Source organism: Protopterus annectens, chromosome 11.part0 (assembly GCF_019279795.1).
Source record: "Protopterus annectens isolate FY-2018-M chromosome 11.part0, PAN1.0, whole genome shotgun sequence".
Lineage (NCBI taxonomy): Eukaryota > Metazoa > Chordata > Ceratodontiformes > Protopteridae > Protopterus > Protopterus annectens.
This window is the reverse complement of record NC_056745.1, coordinates 220022012-220045323: the sequence shown is the minus strand read 5'-3', so window position 1 is coordinate 220045323 and position 23312 is coordinate 220022012. Positions and strand designations below refer to the sequence as shown.

Here is a 23312-nt window from a genome sequence, read left to right as displayed (position 1 = left end):
TGTATTTTGTTGAGAGAGGTTAGAAAACCCTTTAGAGATTTTAGAAAAGGAAGGCTGAATAATTTTAGAGATTCCCTGTATCAGCTTACCCCTTTCATCACACTTTTTGATCACCTCTGCAGCAGACGGGACAAAAACTAAATCTCTATCCAAAGCAGAATTTAAAATCTCATTTTTAACATCATCTGGGAGGATCTGAGAATGCAGCCAGGCAAACCTCCTCAAAATAATACCAGTGACCATAGCCCTGGAAGAAGTATCAATGTAGGCATACACAGAATGTAAACAATGAGTAGTGACTTGTACAACTGAAGTAACAAAATTAATTAAAGCAGATTTTTCCTCAAGAGAAGGAACTGCAGACAAAGTATTCCTTATACTTTCACAACTAGTCTGAACAAACTTTAACATATGAGCCTAATAGTTCAAAATGTTGAAAATCAAAGTTGCAGAAGCATATAATTTTTCCCATACTAATCAATAACCCTCCCATCCTTATCAGAAGAATTGGAATTATTTAAATGTTTAGCAGAAGAATGATTAAAGATATAGCTGGTGGGTCTGGTTTGGGAAAAGTATATAAATGGCTATATGTCCAGTCGGACCTCCCTGGTAAACAAATGTCATATAAAATAAATAAATAAAGCTTAAAAAACTGAGGAACTTTATACATCCTCTCTGTCTTTTTAGGGGCAGCTGGTTTACTATCAGGAAAACTGCAGGCAGTATCATGCACATCTTCCAAAGCTGACATAACTGGAGGAATGAGTGAAGGTTCTGGAAATTACTTCTGTAGCAGCTCATAGCATTTTCTGAGGGATTGAGAAGCCTCAGTGTTCTCCCACTGAAAACACTGGCACATTCTGGAAACAGTCCCAGAGAAAGATAAACACCAACACCAAAAACTGAGCTCTCCTCTGAACCTGAAAAAGAAATCTGAGGAGAAAATCCTGTACCTGACCCTTCATCTTCCTGTACAGATTTAGCATCTTAAATCTTTTCAGAAAAAGAAATATCCCTATTTATTTTACCAGAAGCTAGTTTATAAGAAAATACAACGCCCTGAATTAAATCTGGAGCCAGACAAGGTAAACTACTCCCGTCTAAAAAAAAATTGAGGAAGAGTAGTTATATGTTTAGTTCTCTGTTTCTTTTTGACAGAAAAGATGGGGCCAACAATGTCATTAATGGCACCTTCAGTTTTCTAAGGGATGGGCACAACATTCTGACAAAACAGGGAAGTCTCACCTGTTCCCCCTCCCAGAACCAAAATGAGTAGCTCTCCCTTGCCCACTGAGGGGACCCCAACAGCCACAGATACAATTAATGGCCATAGCGGTCAAACCCCAGTGGCTAGGGCAAATCGCTAGTTGGCTATGGTGGCAAAGATTGTTTGTTTAACTTTTTCTTTTTATGGCTGGAAGAAAGCCCAACAGTAGGACTAAAAGTTTGTTCCATGCTCAAACTGAACAAAGGTGTCTCTTTTCCAAGGAAAGCAAGTAGCAAAGCCAGTAAAACCGAAAAGTCACATTTTTTTCACATAAAGACATGGTAAAAAGCAATTCAAAACACTTTGCCAGCTCTAAAAAGTAAAACAAACACAATTCTCTAAGATTTTTTCAATTACTTTAAACAACTTTTAAACTAACAGGAAAAGAAAGCACTCTCATTTAAAATACAATACCGTTTTGTGACAACTTGTGTAACACAAAATCCTAGCTTTAAAATAACTTTCCTCAACAGGAAAGTGTTATTCAACATTTTTTTTTTTTATGGAAGCTTTTTCCTCCAAAGGAAAATTATCTGCCCAGCAAAGGAACATAATAAGCAAATTGTTGATCCTCAAAAGCCTCAGGGAAGTGTATTCTTTGGCAGGTGACTAATGATTTGACTGCATGGAAGGTGCACTGAAGCTTTGGAAGCTGGCCAGCTGTAATATCATATGCAGGATATAACTCATAAAGCTAAGGCTACTGCAGCAATGATCAATATGACGAATACTGACAAGTTCCATGGCTTTGCAGATCAGACTCACAAGACAGACAGGTCTGTAATTTCCAGAGGCCATGGTGGGGCCAGAGATACATCAGGATTTGGGGACACACCTTATGACTATGACTATATTAAACAATTTAAGGAGAGGTTTAGCTAGAGCATGTACAGCACTGTTTATCAAATAATGTGGAATATTATCAGGCCCCATTAGAATAGAAAAACCCTTAAAAATAGATTCCTGGTTATGGTAGGGGCACAAGGGATTTCTGGATGAGTGAATCTGCAATAGGAGTTTCAGGAGATAAGCATGTAGAAACCTTATTTGCTAGTATATTTACAATCCCCTTTGGGATCTGAGTGAGGGGTCCTATGATGGAAACATTCAGAGCAATTATTTCTTAGTTTTCTAATATAACTAAAGAAGAACTTACAGTTATCCTTCCCCTCCAAAGCCAACCTCTATTCATGGGTTGCTTTGCTAGTTGTTATGGCACTTTTCAGTATTTTTTTTTTATTTGGTGAGGTATTTTTTAAACTGCCCTCATGATTACTCATGATCTTGCTGTAAAGTTTGGGGGGGGCATTTTCTTTTGTTATAAAACATATTTATGTCACTGACCACCAAGGTAGTATTTTTTTTAATGTCACATTATATTGGGCTCTAGCTGGGAATGCTAGATATATGCTGATCATGGTTAATGGCAATGATATCATGGCTTAATTTAGACATTTAATTCTATAGCTGTATAAGGTTTGCCATTTCTCAATATTTTAACAGGAACATACCACACAGGCTTTTTTGTTTTTGTTTTTTTGCAGCTCTTAAATTAGAAGACAGTTACGGGAACAGGGAGGTTTTGAGCGTAAATGTCACTTGTTGGTGGTCTGATAACTGGTGAGGGAGAGACTGGGGGGTAGAGCAGATACAGGCTGTATTTGTGAGGAGCAGGTCAAGAATATTTTGGCTTCTAGAGAGTCTGGTGACAATTTGTTCCAGGGGATTTCTATTTACCCAATCTACAAAACTCTGAGCATACTCTACACTAGAGGTGTAGGCGCTCTAATCTATGGATGGGTAACTGATGTTACCTAGGATTACAGATTTCTTCTAAAAATGCCAAGTGTTCTATATGATCATCTGGGGACATGGCGGGGGTTTTGTAACAAGCTATAAATTGTAAACTTGCTTTGCCTATGGTAAGCTGAAGTTCTAAGAATCACTATTACCGACTCTGGATATCAGTCTGGATAAGACTTTGTCTCTGTCAAGCATGGAGACTCTATTACAGTTTCCATCAGGTCTCAAGGCAAGCTAGGCAGAAAATCCAGGTATGGAGGCAGCACTATGTTTACATTTGAACCACATCTCTGTAATGACACATATATGGACATGTTTCACATGCAAAGTACCTCAAGATCAGGTAGTTTATTAATAAGAGTCCTTACACTAAGAGCAGCCAACTTAATTCTGTCCAATTTAGGATCGAATGTATTAGCTAAGCTGGGCTGTCCATTAGATGAATTTGACCTAAATAGGCACTATGCAGCAGCAAAGGCTTTGGTCAGCATGCAGAAACCCTTGAACGAGAAAAGCAGACCACTGTCATCAAAACGAGTTAGATTGTCAATCATCTCATCCTAGGCTGACAGATACTGGATTCCCACTGGAATGACAGCAGCTATCTATACAACTGTTGAAGCTGATTAACTTCTCTTTATATCTAGGCATCACTCTTGGTGGAGGAAGGATTCCACTCATAACCAGAATCTAATGTGCATCTTACCTACATGCGCAAATAAATTTAGTACGTCCATCAGGATTCTGTGTAGCACATAACCCACTCTCACACTGACTAATGACATTTCATAGGTGTCAAGAGAAAGGGTCTTAAGGGCCCTTGAAATGTATGCAATGCTGGATCCTGAAAGCCAGCTGACTGTAACCCTGTCTTTGTTCACCCTGGTGAGTGTGAAATCTGTACGTCTGACAAGTGACACTCAAGACGTAGGCAAACAAATTAATAGAAAAAAAAAACTAACCATATTAACATTTTTCCATTTACATACATTATACATTACATATGTTTTCTTTCTTTATAACAACTATATTTCAGTCTAAAATTACATAAATTAATCAGCTCCTGCCTTCCCTTAATTTTCCTCCTCCTCCTGAACATTATTCTGCATTTATTGTTCCCATAATTCCCATTTATTTCTATGCAGTTTGCTCTTTCCCTTTTCTAAAGATCCCTCTTTCAGTTATTTTCTCTCTTTTACAATATACTGAACTTTAAATGCAGTTGGTTTAGATTTTGATATCTATTTTAAAGTAATTCATTTTTGGCATCTGAAAAAATTAATAAGGTCTTAGTAAGTCTAGGTAATTCAGATCCTGTGTCCCAGCTCAAAAGAATAATTTCCTTTAGTTATAGCCATTTATTGAAAGAGTACTCTGTAGGGAATTTTTTAAATCTGACAAAAAAGATGAGTCCACCACAATTTTAAGTTTGCCCGACACAAAACAGGTCACCTAAAAGGAAACAAACAAACACTACAGCTGGTAAAAGCTTTTAATATACAAAGCAAATAAAAGGTGAGCGCTTTCGTATATACAATACTTCTTCAGACCAACAAGTAAAAGCTAGGTGACTGAAAAATGCAGTACAAATTTCTACTTTCCTGTAATAGGTGAACTTCAGCAAATGTTATAAACCAGTTAGATTCAACACAAAATAAATAAAAAGTAAAGACAGTCAACTGTTTCTGAGGGTTAATTATATTAACCATGATAGCATGCTAGCTTTACAGTTCTGCTACTTGTTATTTAATGATCCCAGTTTAATTTGCTAAACTGCAGCCTGTTTCAGCAAAGTCAAAGGAAAGAAGACCCACTTAGAAAGGTTTACTCCCCACAACATATGAGGCACACTTCACTCAGAAAGTGATACACCAGGAACACTTTTAGAATTAACTATAGCAAACATCTAGTCTAAGCACACTCCACCAATAACATATAGTATTTCAATACAAACTTCTTGGGTATAATTCACAACTGGCCCAGCCCACTCTTTCAATTTGGCTGTTCAGCTACAGATCAAAGATTTTGATTTTAATGCCCCCCCCCCCCCAACAGAATAATCTTTCAATGTTGAAAACTTTTAGGAATTGTAAAGTACAACTGATTTGTGCAATTATATGCAAGGTCACAGTTCCAGTCAACTCAACTTGGTTGGAAAACTCATTTTTGAGATGGACTTCAGTCATCAGTCTGCCAAAAGGTTTACAAACTGTTGCCTCCCAGAGAAACTGACTATATGGTGGCCTGGTATCTATCAAAATTATATATTTTAAATACGAAGTATAAGAAAGGCCTATTCAGTAACAGCAAACATGTTGTAGTTGTATAACTGTACATACTCTGTAATGTTCCTTCCAGATATTCTGAAATGTGATAACCTAAAACTAAAAATAAACTGGTAATTTCTGTGAGTTAAACAGCTGAAATGGGGCTGACATCTTCCTCAACTCTAGGCACTAAAGTTCTTTAGTCTGAGGTTTTCCTTCTTAGTCTACAGCAGTGCATCTGTGCTTAATACCCACCACTTGTTACCCACTGTCCTTCACTTGCATAGACACTTACATACATAAGTTAGTCAAGATGAACTAGATCTGAAATCGTTTAGATAACCATGATAGGAAAGATCAGCTTTCCTCCCAGCCTATCTTGATCAGAGCAAGGACATACTCAGTATGACTAGCTTAGAAAATGGGCTCCTAACATACCAAATGCATACTGGATACTCAGATTTCTAAAACAGGGAATTAATTTTAAGGAGAACACACAGAAAAACAAGTATGCCAATTTGCATCTTGAAATCTGAACACTGCACCTCAGTGCTTTATCTGCTGTAATTTATTTTCAACTTGTTACATTCTGCTTAAATAAAATAAAATAAAACAACAGAAAAGGAAATGTAGATAATCAGCTGCTATCTTTCTATCTTTTGCTTACATTTTTCCACTCTGGTTCTGTATTCTTAAGTGGAGGTTAGCAAGTGGAAAATCAGTTGTTCTAGAAATTAGTGTTGTAGCAGCAATTATCAGTAGTGGCTGTCATGAAACAGAAGAGCACACAGACTTCACAACTATTGTGCTACTGTGACGTATCTTACAGTAGCCAGACAATTACTTTAACTATTACTTATGTACTAATTCATTAATTTGATCACAATTAGACATCTGAGGTGTGACTGTACTTGTGTATATACATATATGTATGTGTGTGTGTGTGTGTGTGTGTGTGTGTGTGTGTGTGTGTGTGTGTGTAGGGTGGTGCATTAGTCTGAACTGTATAAATTTGATAGCAATGGCCTAAAATAAATTACTGTGGCTATTTTTATGTATTTACTCATTCATTTGATCACAGTCAGACATTTGAGATGCACGCAGTCAACAAAGTGGCTGCGTGTGGGTGTGTGTATGTGTGTGTGTGTGTGTGTGTGTGTGTGTGTGTGTGTGTGTGTGTGTGTGTGTGTGTGTAAGAGTGCATCTGCATGGAATAATGTCAATCAGTTGAAAGTTATTAAAGTGAATGCCAACAGACTGAAAAAATGACTTTCGTTGACTCTTGAAGGTAATTTTTTTTTGCAAAAAGCCTCATGGGGGGGGGGGGCTAGTCCATGCCCCCAAACTTATATAGACCTACTCTGAAATCACACAACAGTGGAAAAAAGAGAAAACTTTATTGCTAATAAAAGTTGTTTTGACAACATTTACTCCTCAATATTTACTAAATCTACCAACATTCGTGCTAATGCATGGTTGCATGGTGGTAGTCTTACATGTCTCTCTGTGCACATATGTGATCTTTCTGTGTGTGTGTGTGTGTGTGTGTGTGTGTGTGTATATATATATATATATATATATATATATATATATATATATATATATATATATACATATATACATACACACACACACATGTATATATGTATATACACATATGCATTAAACTTTTATATTTTGGACATAAAATACTTCCTCCAAGAACAGTTATATATCCTATACAAACCTTCAAACATTAAGCAGAAAAACTATTTTTTCATAAAATATACAAAACATATACATACATATATAAACTAATATCAAATCAAATTAAAAACAACTTAACGGATACTCCACTTCCTAAGCACAACAATGCCCAGAAGGGTGGTCAATGCAGGGGAAATAACTGACCTTTCAAAGGTGGGGAATGCCCCCTGCCTACAGCATTAGGCCCAGCAAAACTTTGGGTGGTCCATTATTTTCCTGTAATGCCCATCTTGTCCAGCATCATTGCTTGTATAACCCTCCATAAAAAGAATAGCCTTCTCTCCTGGCATCTCTTGATCAGGACTGGCATACACTCCATGATGCAATAAGCATAGTTGAAGCGCACCGCATGCCTCAGCACCTGTGTTCAAATGGTGACTGAAGTCACTGTTTTGCCTCTACTTGTTGAAAGCCAAACAGTTGCTTATGACTACCCCTACTCTGTAAATAAGGGCAAACTACACATTCTATTACCTCCCCCCATCTTTTTAATGTCCTCAGGTGAACTAACCATAGAGTATTACAGCAACTGGCAGCAAGTCTATCACTGTATTATTGTATTCATCAGCCATTCCATTTGGTTGACAAGATTAGTTTGATTAAATGTTAGTGTGATGCTTTGGGGTTTACACTGATGAAGTGTATGTCATTTAATTGACCAAATTAATCTAAATTCAAATGCCTAAAGCCTCAGAAGAAAGTCACAGCCTCAAAACAGCAACACTCTCATGGTCACAAATCACATAAAAACTATTTTCCTTTGCACCATACCGCTCAGCTGTCCCTGATTTTCAAAGATGTCCCTGATTTTGACTCAAATTTTAGTTCTATGCCTCTTAATCCCTCCTACGACTGATGACTTTTAGAGAATCAGTTGTGAATTATCCTTAATAAATAATGACAATTAGAGTTCTAAACTTCTTTTATTTCAGAAAAACGTATATTAATTCACATTCTTTTACTCTGTCACTGTCTCAGGTTAATAGTACTAATATTTTAAATGTGTCCCTGATTATTTCTGTATTTGTTCCTAACTGGTTGAGAGCTATGCTTTGCACCTTCCCGATGTGGGGTCTTGCCCCACATTACCAATCACTCTCTTTCTCTAAGTATACCAAACTCCGAGGATGCACTGACTTATAGAAGAAATAATAGGTAGAAAACAAAAGCAAAACTCATCTTCTCAAGGTTCACAATGCAGTCAATGCATGACCTAGGCAGACCTAAAACATGAAACGTTGACAACAGGAAACTTGCAGTCTTTTCTGTTTCGACGTTATTAGACATGCTTATCTGGACTGCCATAACATTAAGTTTCCCAACGCTTAGCCCTTCTGCCATAGGCCTGTTATGCATTTCATTCCTTACAGATTCAGAATACAGTTTTATACTATAATAATTGAAAAACAAGGTGCCAAACTTGGCTTCCTCCTTCCTGCAAAAATACAAAGTACACAGCCAGTGAATAACAAATATGCCACCATTCTCCTTACCAGGGCTGAAGAGAACAATTGCCTTTAAATATGCATATTCACAACCATCAAGTGAGAGACGATTCATGCTATTGCAGAATTCCTGTAGTTTGAAGATGTGATCCATCACCAGCTTAACTTTATCTGCTGTTAGCTTCTCTGAAGAAAAGACAAAAATTCTTTAGGTTACTTATTGCAGCAAGATATTTTTGAGAAGAATGTCATTCAGTATAACATTACAAACAGAAATTATATTACCATCTGATGTCTAGAAAAAGATTTCCAAATCATATCACTGTATTTTATGTATATGTCAAAACTGCTGTTAAATGTCGAGCTTTTCTTCCAGAGTCTCCAATGAAAAAGGGCTTTATCTCATTTGCACTTTCCTGGTAAACAAAGAAGGGTAGACAGACAGACAGATAGATAGATGGATAGATAACTAGTTCTTGTAAGGTTATTACCTCCAATGACAAAACTATACACCAATAAATACATAATGAGCCAGTATTAAACGAAGGATGATCACATGATGTCTTCCTTAGTTCTCTATCACATCAGACACAAAAAGTGAGTTTCTCAATGATGCATTCCTAAGACTGGCCCATATATACTGGAAACCCGTACAGAACCTCATGTAACCTGTTAGAACAACAGCGTGCATAAAAAAAAAGGGATAAACAGGACAATAAACTAACTTGTTGACTGACATCTTCTTAAACACACTGGTATACTATGTAACATTCTGCACTCTTAAAGGTAATTCCAAGTAACGGGTTATCATACCAGCAGGATTTCTGAAAAGCTGCTTAACAAATAAGCAGATATTGGCAGATTGAAACCAGGTATACTGCTTCAACTTATACCTATGGGGCAAGAGTTACAGAAACATAACTCAAGGATAACTAAAGGGACTCTTAAAACAAACAGGTTGGCATAGAAGGACAAAGTCCTGAGACTGACCTAGGTGACCTGAATTTGATTAACTGTTTAGGGTCTGCATTTGATGGAGCAGGAGAGGACAGAAGTGACGTTGCATTACCAGCTGTTCTCTCATTAGGGAGAGGGTATGCAAGTGCATGTTCCCATGGCTGAATGAGACTGGAGATCCCATGGGAATGCTAGCTTCAAGGGATTGCAAGGCTTCTTTAAGGGTTTATGTCATTTGTGGAAACAAGTATGTTGTCGCTGATGCTCATTGCATGCCAAATCCTGGACATTGATGGGTGCCGAAGTGATGCCCCCTTTCAGCTGGCTCTCACCCCTGTGAAAGGGAACTAATGGCTCAGTTGGTTGAGAGGCAGGTTGATGTTTGGCAGGTAACATGGGGAGAAAACTGAATATAAAAAGCAAGCAAGGGAGGACCACACTCTGACATTCTGCATGGAAAAAAACTTACCTGGCTGCTGAAATGAGGCTTCTTAGACCTAGCAAAAGCAGGAATCCTAATCTAGATGCAAAATACATCGCATATACAGTGGTGACTCCTTTAAAACACACACTACAGAAAGAGTCATGTTACCTGAGGAATGACCTTCCGCGTCACGTAACAGGTATTTTTAGACTTTTAGAACAAGTCAGTGCAATATGTAACCCAAGACATGAGTTAATGTTTAGAGAAATGTGATGCTTCTCAGTGAAGCAAAGGAAAACAGAAAAGTTCTTAACATGCCTAAAAGTCAACATTCTATGAATTGACCATCCATATCAATAAGCAGCACATCTCCAAGTCTGTCACAGACTAAGAAATGAGGATTCAAATGAGGATACTGCAAAAACTTTAGCAGGTAAAGACTAGCATTTGAGAACGAGAACCATGCATCTGATTTATTTCAATGTCTTGTGTGTTGCAGCTGTATACAGCTTCTCGCCTCACAGAGTGAAGTTTACTAGACTCTTTCTACCTGTACTGCTCCCTTTAAAGTCTTACTGTAGCCATGAGCAATATCAAAGGACTGAAGTGGCACTGGGTCACTGTAAATCTTGCAAACATGACATGATGTGGAGGATAGCAACTCTGTGGCAAGCCATGGCTTCAGTAAAGCATTATTCACAACTAATAGATGGAGGCAATTTTAGAGAAGGGACCAAGACTTTCAAAGAACACTGGCAGATTACTGTAATCTGTACTGTGTAGTTTTTGAAAAGCCACATATGTCATCTATGCTGTACATGATAAAGTCACCATATACATCCACAAAATGAACCAGCACGTGAGGGATTGCTCAAACTTCCATTTATTGAAGACAAGAAAGCAGCCTTTTCAATGCTCCAAAAGTCAATTTGAAAATGACATACATCACATACCACCACAGTAGTTAACCTAAATAAAAATATAAGGTGACATTTATAAAAGAAATGAACTTATATAAAGTAACATTTATATAAAAAATGACCTTGTATAGAAAGATGAAAACAACTGCAAATAAACACCTCATACCATGATATCCAACTGATATATCAGAATATAATATTGTAAATATGTATATAAATATATGATATATAAATTATATACATAGAAATTAAAAATTGTACATACAATATATATGAAGATATGCATGATATGTGATAGATCAATTTCAGTCTATTAATTAAAAAATACAAAAATGCAAAACCAAACTGAACTATATATAGTATAATAATCTTTATTCTGATTCATTTAATCCAGGCCTAAACAGGCCCCCTAATTTAATAATCCACATGTTCTCCATATGATTAAGTTTACTGTGCCATCCTGCTTTAAAATTCCTGTGTAATACTATCCTGTCAATAATAACAATCTATGCTGTACATGACAAAATAAAAATAGGGTCCTCAAGAACACAATGGTGAATTATCTGGGCACTTGTGGTATGGGGTCCTGCCTCCCTTGTATTGGATGATGTGAATCTGGGTGCCTTTCCCTCCTGTTCTAATGTATATTAATTGCATTCCTCCATTAGTGAGGGTCAGCTCCTAGTCTTCAACAGTCCTCAGCATCTCCTGCAGAAATCATCAGCATTCCCCCATGTGGCTTTTGCCCTCATGCTTATCAACCATCACACCTCAATAAAATTAAACACATCCATTCATTCCCTTCCCAGGAGACTTTACCAGGCTTAGCGGGGCAGCTGTCCAATAGATGCCATTATTCAGCAATGTTGGCACTTTGTGCCATAGGTGGCATCCCAGCAAAGAGCAGGGAGACTGGCAATCCAATGCTATCCCATACGTGTACACTCCTGCACATCCACAATGAAAGCTATCACTCATTGATGGCTCAGTGTGCCTAACATCCACTCCCAAGCTGTACATTTCTATCCTTGCCCATCCTCCAAGGGGCCTTATGCAGTACATGGCCAGCGCTGCCCATCTCCCCCCAGGATGGATATATCCACCATCCATCAGTGACATCAAGCAGCCAAGCACTAACTGAACTCTTGTCTCCAGTTCTGTACTTGTCAACAATGGCAGCAGCTGTAAATATAGTAATTAATAGCTAGTCTTAAAATATAGCATTACAATCCGTAGAAGCAAGGCCAACATTTCAGTTATATTCTCAAAGATTAACAGCACAGTGTTTCACGGAGAGACCAATTCATAAGTTTCAGTGACCCAGAAAGCCAACTTACTGGTTACTGACCCTTTATAAAGCCAGCTAAGAAAATACAGATGGCAGAAAATCAGTGTCTAACATGTCGAAAGGTCAGGTCACTACAGTTTCATCACATTTGAATATAAGAAGAAAGGGAATGAACACTTGCTTGAGAAAATGTCTTTTGTCAGAATAGTCTTTTTTTTCTTGATATGGACAGCTATTATTTATAACTGCTTAACCTAATTCTGGATCACAATATGCTTCAGCCTATCACAGAAACACTGGGCAGAAGACAAAACCATGCACGAAACAACATATTTGGTAACACGAGGTCCATCCTCTGTAACTAAAGGACTGATACTGCAGGTATTAGGGCAGTTTCCAAATAAAACTTTCCTAAACTAAGTTCCCTGCTCTATCTCAGTATGCACTGTGTTGCCTATTCTCTCCAGATCTTCTTTGTCACACTTACTTAAGCAAAGAAAACAAAATGGCCCTAGACTGCTTTTGTTATTTTCAGTGTGCTTTAACAACTTTTTGTCAAGAACTTCCTTTTTTCTGTTTAGTCCTAGACTTGTCTTTTAACATCACAAGACAGGAAGACTCTTCTTTCAGCTGGCTGTCACTCCAAATATTCATATTGCTATGAGGATACACAAAACACATAATTCTGCTGCCCAGGATTCTAATGAAATGTTTTGTTCTTCATCAACCTCTCCTACAACTACTCTACTTTTTGTAAACCTGCAGACCCTCTTTCAATACTAATATTAAGATAAATCCAATTTATTCTTCTTGCGTTTGACAGCTTGCAAAGTCTCTCCAGTTTCAGGCATAACTATTGCAGAACCAATGATTAATAAAGATTATTAAAGTGACAGACAAGCTATAAAGATTCCTGCAAGGATGGTGGTAAAACCATCTGCTACATCAAAAATATCAGCACAAGCTACACCCAAATCTATCCACTCTCTTGGCATCCTTGTCATCAACTATTACAGTTTAGGCAAGGCCAGGCTGATGGATTAGTAGAGATACTCTGGTCCTTCTTCCCCTGCCCCCTCTGTGGGGTACAGGGATGAACTAATGAATTTCTTTCCCCCACCATTTCGCCTAGGATGCCATTGCTAGTGCCACAGTTTTTTCAACTGGCATCAGCCATCAGGTTGCTGTATCTGTTCCCCATGGTACCAATCACAATATCAGGGTTCATCTCAGTGCCATAAGTAATAGCGTCAGTTCCTCTTATGTCTGTAATCTACTGAAGGTCAAGGCAGCTGACATACATTTTGTTAACAACTTGGTAGTCTCAACTTCAACATCAGACTCTGGGTTCTCAATTCCAATATCATTACCAGCATTGTCATGTTGGTGTGGGTGCTGAACTGCTCCATCCTGAAATATTCCATGCCAATGATGTCAATATCAGTCCAGCTCCCAATGCCTGCTTTGTCAATAAGCTGGATTAATATCATGGCTTTACCCTCGATGCAATATTTTCCACCTCCCCCATGCATGTACAAATTCCATCTGCATCGGGGCTTTCAAACTTTCAAACTATTGTTCCTCAGCAGGGCAGAAGGACTACAGCTCTTCTGGAGCATTCTATTGTCAAGTCACCTCCATGAAGGTCTGCAGGACCCACCAAAGACATCCAGAAAAGCCCCAAAAAATCCCACCACCCCAAGTACACTAGTTCCTCTCTGGACTCCCACTTGGAGGACCAGGATGATAATGAGGGAACCAAGTCCCCTGCCCCCCTTCTTCTTTCGGCTGTTCCCATTAGGGGTTGCCACTTTGGATCATCTGTTTCCATTTCTCCCTGCCTCCCCCCCTCTCCACACACCAAAAATCCAAGTCAGAAGTATTTACAACTCATACACCCATTCAATGGGGGGGGGGGCTCCTTGTACAGAGCATCCAGAGGACCTGTGAATCCACCCCAAGAGTTCTAGTGCATGGTGCTTCCTTTGACAGATGTTTTAAAAGATGTCACTTACACATTTTGGGAAACCTTGACAAAGCAGTCCCTCTTCCCAAAAAGGACAACTTCACCCTTCAGTGTCCTAGCTAATGGGGTGACTTGGATGGAGATTCCATAGCCTGACATTCTGATTTCTGCAGTGGCTCTAAAACAGGTTCCCACACCCTAGAGTCCTGCTATTCATCTCCAAGAGATGGAAACCCAAAAGACTCACAGGTTTGCAAAGTAAGTTAACACATCCACTAAATTTACCATGTCAGCAGTGAACTATACACTCACATTGTGGGCTTAGAAAGAGATTTGGACAAAATGACCAGATAAAAGAGGGGCTGCTGGATGGACCATTAAAACATAAGCTCTTACTCCTAGCTCCAACCCATTAGACAACATCACTAAGGCAGTTTCTAGAGTCACTGGATTCAGCAAAGCAATTTACTAGCACTCATAGCCCAGGCTGTTGTATTTTTAACAAAAACACTAAGGACACGTTTTTTTAGGCTCCTTTTTTGCAGACCTGTACATTTTTGGGAAAGAGGGGAAGGGGCACCAGACAAAACTGGAAAAGGAAAAAGACACTCAAAAGAGTGTTTATGTAAAGTTTCAGCCTTCTCAGGATACCTTTTCTTAGACCAAGAGGAACCAAGAACATATGCAGTTCTGACATGGCAGGCAGCCCGAGCCTCGGCAGGAGGCAGGTGGGATGAAGCCAAAGTTGAGTTGTGGGCATGGATGCAAAGGTTGTTGGAGCTCCCATAGAGGAAGAAGTCTATCCATAGGTGGACAGCAGCAATCCTGAAGTCTGCCTGACTGTTCCACTCTAGGGGGGACACTACACTGGGGAGCTGTATCCCATCTTCACATCAACTTCTTTGAAGTGAGTGTAGTTCTCAAACTGTCAACTCTTCACAGCTCTCTTCCTTAGGACATTAACTGCAATTTGCTGTAATAACATGGCAGAAACTGGGTACAACAACAATTAATAAGGGACTCAATCTTAACCTATATGACAAGAGGCTATGAGAGTTTGGGAGTAGCCTATCCACGCCAGCTGCTTTTTTGTGAACAAACACATTTTGGAGAAGCCAGTCTCTCAGCAGACAAAGGCACTACTTTCTGATGTCCCTTAGCCATGTGGTGACTTGCAAGTTGTTTCATCATTGGGCAACATTCAGTGCAATCTGTTCACACCTCTGACCATTGCCAAATGCAGCAACACTCTTCCCTTCTCTGATTCTGCCTTTCCTGAAAACCAGACCCCCCACCACTTCTAATAGCACCTTACTAGACTCAGCAAACATTTTTTCACCATTACATTTTAGAAAAGCCATTATGACTACATCCTGGAAAAAAACACTACTGATTACCCTTAGAACAATTCCCATCTGGATATTCAATCCATCAGACACATGGCTTGGCTTCTTCATTTCTACTAGCTGCCAATAATCCCCATTTGTCCACATGAGCTGCAAAAAGCATCAAAAACAAACCACTCACAAGACTTACAAATATGAAAGACCTGGTTTTCCATGTAGACAGCAGGTAGAGGACTAGATCTCTTTTCAGCCATAGCATTTCCAATTTTAGAATGTTTTAAACTTTAATTCTGAGCTTAGCTATTCCTCTGTCAAAGTCCATCTCACAACCATTTTATATTTCTACTCAGAATTAGACACTCTAGTTTCACTCAAAGTGTTTAAAGACTGCTATGCATCCTTGTCAGATGTACATCATGAGGATCTTGTATTTCCCGGGGAGTTGTACATCACACTAGAGAAACTTACGTTACTTCTTACACTTGAGCCAGCCTCTTCCACTGAATGAAAGTACCTGTCACAGAGAACACTTTTTTCATTGGCAGTGACATTTGCTATAATTTCTGAGCTTCATACTCTCTCAGTTAAACCATCATACAAGATCGTTCACAAGGACAGGGTCACACAAAGATTAAGCCCTTCTTTCAAGCACAGGGTGAGCATACAAACCTCAACAAGTCTATCAATTACCCATCTTACTTATTGAATAATCTAATCAGGAAAGATTATCTGCTCCATTTAATGGACATGCACAGGGAAGCTCAGGTTTTACACTAGCATGATGAAAGCTATCTGCAAAGACAACAAACATTTTAAACCGCTTATAATGAAGCTTGGGAAGAAAGTCTGTAAGTTTACTCTGCCAAGATGGTTTTAATGCAATTTTGGCATACAAAGTATAACAAGCTTCTTAATACAGCACCTAAGGCCTATTCCAGTATAACAGCTGCAAGTTTAATAACCTTCTTTAGGCATATATTAGCAGATGATATCTGTGTGGTAGCTACCTGGTCTTTACTCAACACTCTTGCAAAGTGCTATACATTGGGTATAATGCCCAGGTTATAGTCTTCCTTTGGGACCAGTGCTACCAGTTCTACTGGAATACAGAGATACAGCTCTCAGTACCTACTGGGCAACCCGGGTCCAGTTAACATCTCAGGCACCTATGAGAGCTGGCAGGGAAAAGGGAGGATGAAGTAGCCCTTGTTCTTTGGGGATGGGGATGGAGACATATTTGGGTCACATGTTTCCATGATAAAACTCCAGTGGAGACTAAGGATCACAAAGGAATGCTGACTTCTAAGGTATCTGATCCCAACTAAATGCCAATCGCTAGGCATGAAATGGGTATGCTCAGTGGGATTTTAGGGCTTAAAACAGAAAATCCTGATACCATGAAGATGGCAGCACCATTATCAGCTGGCTCAACCCTTGCCTTCATAGGGAAAGAATGGGCCATAGGACGTTTGCCCCAGGAGGAACAAACCCGCCAAATGAGCAGAGGTCAAGAGTGAACCAGAAAAAAAATATTTTTGGGACACTGTGATCTGAGGGGTTGATACCATGGCAATGTCCACCAGGAAAGAGATGCTGGGGACTCTGTCCTGAAGTTACTGAGGCTGGACCTTCTTTTACGAGATATGAAAGTTACATACTTACCAAACTGACAAATCTGTAACAGGTAGGGCCATCCTCTATAACATGCATCCCCACCCACCCCCTCATCTTTGGTGTACCTCATCTAGAGGTTCTTTCCTTATCTTCTGATGTTTTTATACACTGTTCGGAAGACATAGAGAGACTACAGTGCATGAGGGGATAGAACATACCATCTTTGGAAAATGTTATGTAGTCAGCAATCCTTACACCTTTCAGCATTAGTCCTACACTTAATGTAAAATGACCTAGTTTTTACAGATACAGCACAAGTTAAGCACAGAAAGTACATCTGGGAATGCAACCACCATATAAAACATATATTCAGAATGTAGCACAAACTACTCCAAGAACTAAGCCAAAATGTGAACAGAGAAAGGAGATTTTACCAGTAGGGATTAGTACAAGTAGGGGAACAGAAAATAGGGAAGAGGAGGCTGGAATTTACTAGAGTCAATTAGCAAAGGAACCAATGTATTGGGAGAAGATAAGTGGGAAGAGAAAGATAGTAAGAGCGGGATGAGGATAAGAAGTTTGGATTGCGGGTTAGAGACTGTCTTCCATATCAGGGACTGATAACAGAATATAGGGAAAGTGAAAGGGACAGGAAAGTGCTATGTGAAAGACCGGCTCTGGTGATAATGTACTTGACCGTGTCCATACAAGTGTTGCCTCTGCCTGTTCCCTTCCTAATATTCTCTCATTTGTCAAGCTTGGCCACCAAACTGTCATCATCTGTTTCAAAACTAGTACCATCCTACCTTATAAATCTACCATATTCAGAGATTACTCTAAAGCCAACCTGATATCTCTGTCTGAGGGCTTGAAGAAATTCAAAAGCACCTCCCTGTTGATCCAATCACAAAGGCCACTACATACACTTCTTACTTCTATTCCTTTGTAAACCAGTATACACACAGCTTCATCCCAATCTGGCACATGTATAATGGGAAATTCAAAAGTAAACCTCTATGGTGGAATTCACAAATAAACTCTACAATAGCAGATTCTGCAATAAAAGATTCCCCACCTCCATCACCATAAGAAAATACTTTGGCAGGCCAGCAAAGAACTTAAGACCACTAATAATATTAAGGAAGGATATGAACTGAAAGAAGCCACCTACTTCAAGGATAACCATAAGGCTTTTTTAACCATATCAGGGTATTTAGATGCAACACCCAGCACTACACTGAGCTACAGTCTAATGTTACTAACTAAACTGATCCCAACACCATAGACAATGTCCTACTTGACCCATTTACCATTCAGCTAACTCCCATGTTCCCACCCCTGAATCACTAAACCTCCCTTCCCCCAAAATCACTATGGACCAGATCTTATAAGCTCCATCCAAAACCAATAGCTCAGTGGGCTCAGACAGTACACCAGGATGTCTCCTAATAAGTACAAATAACAGCATCACTGAACACCCTCCTAAACATTTTCAACCTTAATCTCTCTGCTAAGGGTATGTACCTGATCTCTAGAGAAAGTCTGCTGTGGTACCTTTTCACAAGGGTGGTTTCAATACACATCCTGGCAACAATCAATCTACTAGCGTCACTAACATCATCTGTTAAATCATAGAGCATATCTTGATCAACTTTATAGACAAAGAAATTGGTGACCTACAAATTCTTGACCTTAGTCAATCTGACTTCATGAAAGGTAGATTCTATCGCTTTAATCAGGTTAACTTATTTGAAAATTTAAAAGATGCCATCAACAAAGGCTGTTGTGTTCATATTGCTTATCTGGACCTTGCTAAAGACTGATATGGTTTATCCCATGTTAGCATTACTCACAGACTTACTGTAAAACTCAAAATAATTACTCACAGACTTACTAATCTAAACATAAACTCTTGTGCCTCCTCTTGGTATACAAACTGGCTCTCTGATCGAATGCACACAGTAAAAGCTGGTTGTACCTTTTTATCTAAAAGGCACATCACTAGTGGTATCCCTCAAAATCTATCCTGGGTGCCCTTCATCGTCAGCATCTACTTCTCTGATGTGAATGCAGATGTCAAAGGTACCATGGCTAAACACATCTGCAGATGACTATAAATTGGATACTATTACTGACTCCTCCATGAAAACTCGTGCCCTACAAGAAGGGGTTGCCAGAACCAATACCTGATGTACCAATCATGGACTTAAGCTTAATGACAAAAATATATTATAGTTGCCTTTGGAGGAGCAAGTCTGTCCTACTCATTACTACATAACAGGACCCCACTTAAGGTCAATGCAGTTATCAGAGGTACCTCTGTTGATAATGAACTATCCCCTGGTTATCACATATCAGTTATAGTTAAGAAATCTTTCTACCTTGCCCAATTAATCATCAAGGGTACATCCTCCAGGTCTGAGAATGTCATAATCCTCCTCTATGCTTTCCTTATCACACCAATCATGGTATATAATATACTGCTTGGAATGTATTGCTCAAAATAGCACAACTAGATAGACCGCAAAGTTTTCTACATATAAAAAGCAAATGATTAAGTTCCTTTAGTTACCCAGAGAGAGACTAATAACCCTTTTGCTTTTCTCTCTCTCATACCAGCTCCAGCACAGTGATCTCTGCCTTGCATATCAGACTATGAAATACCCGTCTTATTAGACCATCTCCACCTCAGAAATACTAATAGTAAAAATACTCACTCCAAAGACCTCAACATTCATCACAACATAAACAACACCATTTTGATGGAAAGGTTCCTCACACAAGGGATACCCTGTGTATGTAATAAACTTTTCCTGCATGTCAAATAAAGTAATACATTGACCTCCTTCAAGTTCTCTCACTCTGTGTTGCACACCTAAGCTCTATATGATCACCTAGGCTGCCTGTTAGCATGAACCTATGAACCTACTGTCCCTTCTTTACTACAAACAAAGGAAACAAAATGTGCGCAGTTTTCCTTATGTCGTTGTTTTTGTCCAAGTAATATCTTAATTGGCGATGAACAACCAATGCACTATTCTCTCACCCTTACTATGAGAGTTTATTAAACACAAGCACTGCAATATCACCATGAAGAGAGTAGAATGCATATTCAGCAGATAAAATCAAAATAAAATCAACACAACTTAATAATGAACAAACAAAATCCTTCAAACAATATGATGTGAATCCTCACAAACAAACAGGATGAGCGCTTTCAGCTATGCCTTCATCAGATCCTGTTCATACTAAACCACCTCACTTTTTTATATTGTTACTAAGCCAATCAAGTCATCTCCTGAGCTTTCTGCTTTTCCATATAGGTTTTAAAGGCACAACCCCATTAAAGCCAGGATTCCTGTCTGCCTGTAAATCAGCTATTCAGCTTGTTTCCAAGACTTTAATAAATAAAGGACTTTTGTTTATTCCTGCACTTTGGTCAAGGTTGAGCAAATTTACAGTAGCTATTAAGTGCTTTGGCAGGAATGTTGCCTTAAGACATTGCTTTAGATTAAAATCTGCAATGATTATAATTTAAATGATTTCAGAAAACCAAGTGTTTTTATGCCCCCTACTCACCCTGTGATAGAGACCTTTAAGCGTGTGTGTGAGAGTGAAGTAGCGCAGTTACAATATGGAGGCAACAATAATCATGGTTTCTACAACTAGAATAGACATGAAAGAGAAGCACTACAAGAGTCGTAACAGAACAGGGACTTAACCATCAGACCAGCTGATAAGGGATGAGCTATCGTGATAATGCAAACTACAGACTATCATGACAGAAAGCTGAAAATGCTTAGTGACAACCCTACACACAAGAAGATACCTAAATAGGAAGTACAGATGACAATAAAAAAAGTTTATGACACCTTGTATGACATGTTAATGATGAGAGGCATAACATAAGCCTTACATGATTATTTGAGAGTTAGCGATCCAGTAACTCCACTTATTAGTGGGCTACCCAAAATACACAAAAACAGAGATGATCGACCGCTACATCTGATGGTATTTGGTAGAGGCTGGCTCACCGAGCCAGCTTCCATTTTTGTGGAATTTCAACCGAAGGCTCTACCTGGGATGAGAACAGTTCCATTTCCTACATATATTGCATGGCTGTGTAATGAATTTGGATGGAAGAGAAGGCCTTATACCAGAAACAATGGATGTAAAAAGTTTATTTACAGTGATTCCCAATGAATATGGGATAAGATATATTCAAGAACGTCTGAGAAAACCCACAGATTTTGATGGCCCTACTATCTCAGAAATCTGATCATTATTGAGAATTATACAGGAGAATAACATCTTTGTTTATGGAACTGAATATTACTGGTAAAAGTGGGGCTTAGCTATGGGCACCTTATGTGCCAATAGTTACACCAATATGGCATGGTGTATTGGGAAAATGAGTTTGTATTAAGTGAGCAGAATCATTGGCTGACACACGTTGTCTTCTATGGTAGATTTGTTGATGACATATTTATTTTATGGAGAAGTAATGAGAATGAACTATCAAGTTTTGTGGAATACTTGGGGAGTACTACATTGTTCTTGGAGTTTGATGTCAGGAGTTCCAAGAAAGGAATAGACTTTTTGGATGTGACTGTCTTACTGGATGAAGACAGCCAATTTAATACATGCCACAATAGGAAAGAATGTTGGAGAAATCATACTTTGCACAGATCAAGTATGCATCCTACACATATGTATCCACAAATAATAAATGGCCAGATGCTACGTGTTTCCAGGCTTTGCACTGATGAGGAAGTGCACCAACATGAATTAAAATGATTACAGAATGATTTATTGACCAGAGGCTATAAAGATCTTGAAATTCGACAGGGAACCATGAAGACGAAGGCACAGAGAAATGATAGAGGGAGACCTTATTTCTCAGTCAGAAGAAAGGATGATATGAAAAAACATAATAGGGAACTGAGTGGCATGAGATGCTTACTAACACACAGTAGCAACATATCCATTTATGAAATTGTTAGGAAGAATTGGAAGATTTTAACTTCAGATGATAGCCTAAGACACATTGTTGGTGATGTTCCCAGATTCACTTTCAAGAATAAGTTGAATCTAAAGAGATTATTATGTCATAAAGAAGATACTGTTCAATATAACCTTAAGACTGGCACTTTTCCATGTACAAGTTGCAAAGTATGTACTTATATAGACACAAGCAATTATTTCAAACATCCTGTAACTGATCATACATACAAATTAAAGACTTATGTGGACTGCAATACTAAGAACATAGTATATGCAGCTACTTGTGATAGCTGCCCAGGGCATACCTCTCAAGTGTACCTCATTATGAGGAACGTACCTCATTTGGGGTCTTAAAAAGTTCATGTTCCTCAAAGTTCCACATTGAAAGGGTATGTCACACATTCAGTGTTAGGAAGTTTAACTCATATCTGTGGTAAATAAAAATTAATCATATTAATTCATTAAAATATTTTTTTCATAAATAAAACCGGCATATTTCAACCATCCTATGGCCTTTCTAATTGAAGTTGTTAGTAAGCCAGCATATTCAAAAGTATCATTCTCCTTCCTAGCCTTGGAAAGAGTGCCAGATAATATAAGAGATGGAGATCTATCAAATAAAACTGACGTCTTAGAAACATGCTGGATAGCTGATTTACAGGCAGACAGGAGCCCTGGCCTTAACGGAGTGGTGCCTTTAAAACCTATATTGAAAAGCAGGAAGCTCAGGAGATGACTTGATTGAATTAGTAACAATATGAAAAGGGAGGTGCTTTAGTGTGAACAGGATCTGAAGAAGGCATAGCTGAAAGTGCTCATCCTGTTTGTTTGTGAGGATTCACATCCTGTTGTTTGAAGGATTTTATCTGTTCATTATTAAATTGCGCTGGTTTTACTTTGATTTTACCTGCTGAACACACATTCTACTTTCTCTTTGTGGTGATATTGCAGTGCTTGTGTTTAATCTTCAGTCATTGTTTTAGCACTGCAGTCTTCAGTTGTTAGTGTTTTTTGTTTGTTATTATGAGAGTTAGGAAAAAGGCTGACAACTGAGCAGGCTTGTTTAAAGACAACTATGGGACTATCTTAGGCATAAAGAATGAATCTGTATGTAGACTGACCCTGTCCTTGAATTCAGAAATTCTTCTAGTTGAAATGACAGAAACTAAAAGGGTGTTTTCCTTGTTAAGAATTTAATGGGTGTATTAGCAGCTGGTTCAAATGGGGCTTGGGTCAATTTCTCCATAACATTGCAGAGTCAC

The 23312-nt window shown here is 38.6% G+C and overlaps 1 protein-coding gene across 3 annotated transcripts in view; it reads right to left on the bottom strand.

The window, feature by feature from the left end:
* Nucleotides 1-23312, bottom strand: part of NR2C1 (nuclear receptor subfamily 2 group C member 1) — a 781592-nt gene that overhangs the window by 26144 nt on the left and 732136 nt on the right. For all 3 annotated transcript variants that reach the window (XM_044087641.1, XM_044087639.1, XM_044087640.1), the window contains one exon: nt 8580-8717. In XM_044087641.1, coding sequence (XP_043943576.1) covers nt 8580-8717 — 138 coding nt within the window. The remainder of the gene's footprint in view (nt 1-8579; nt 8718-23312) is intronic.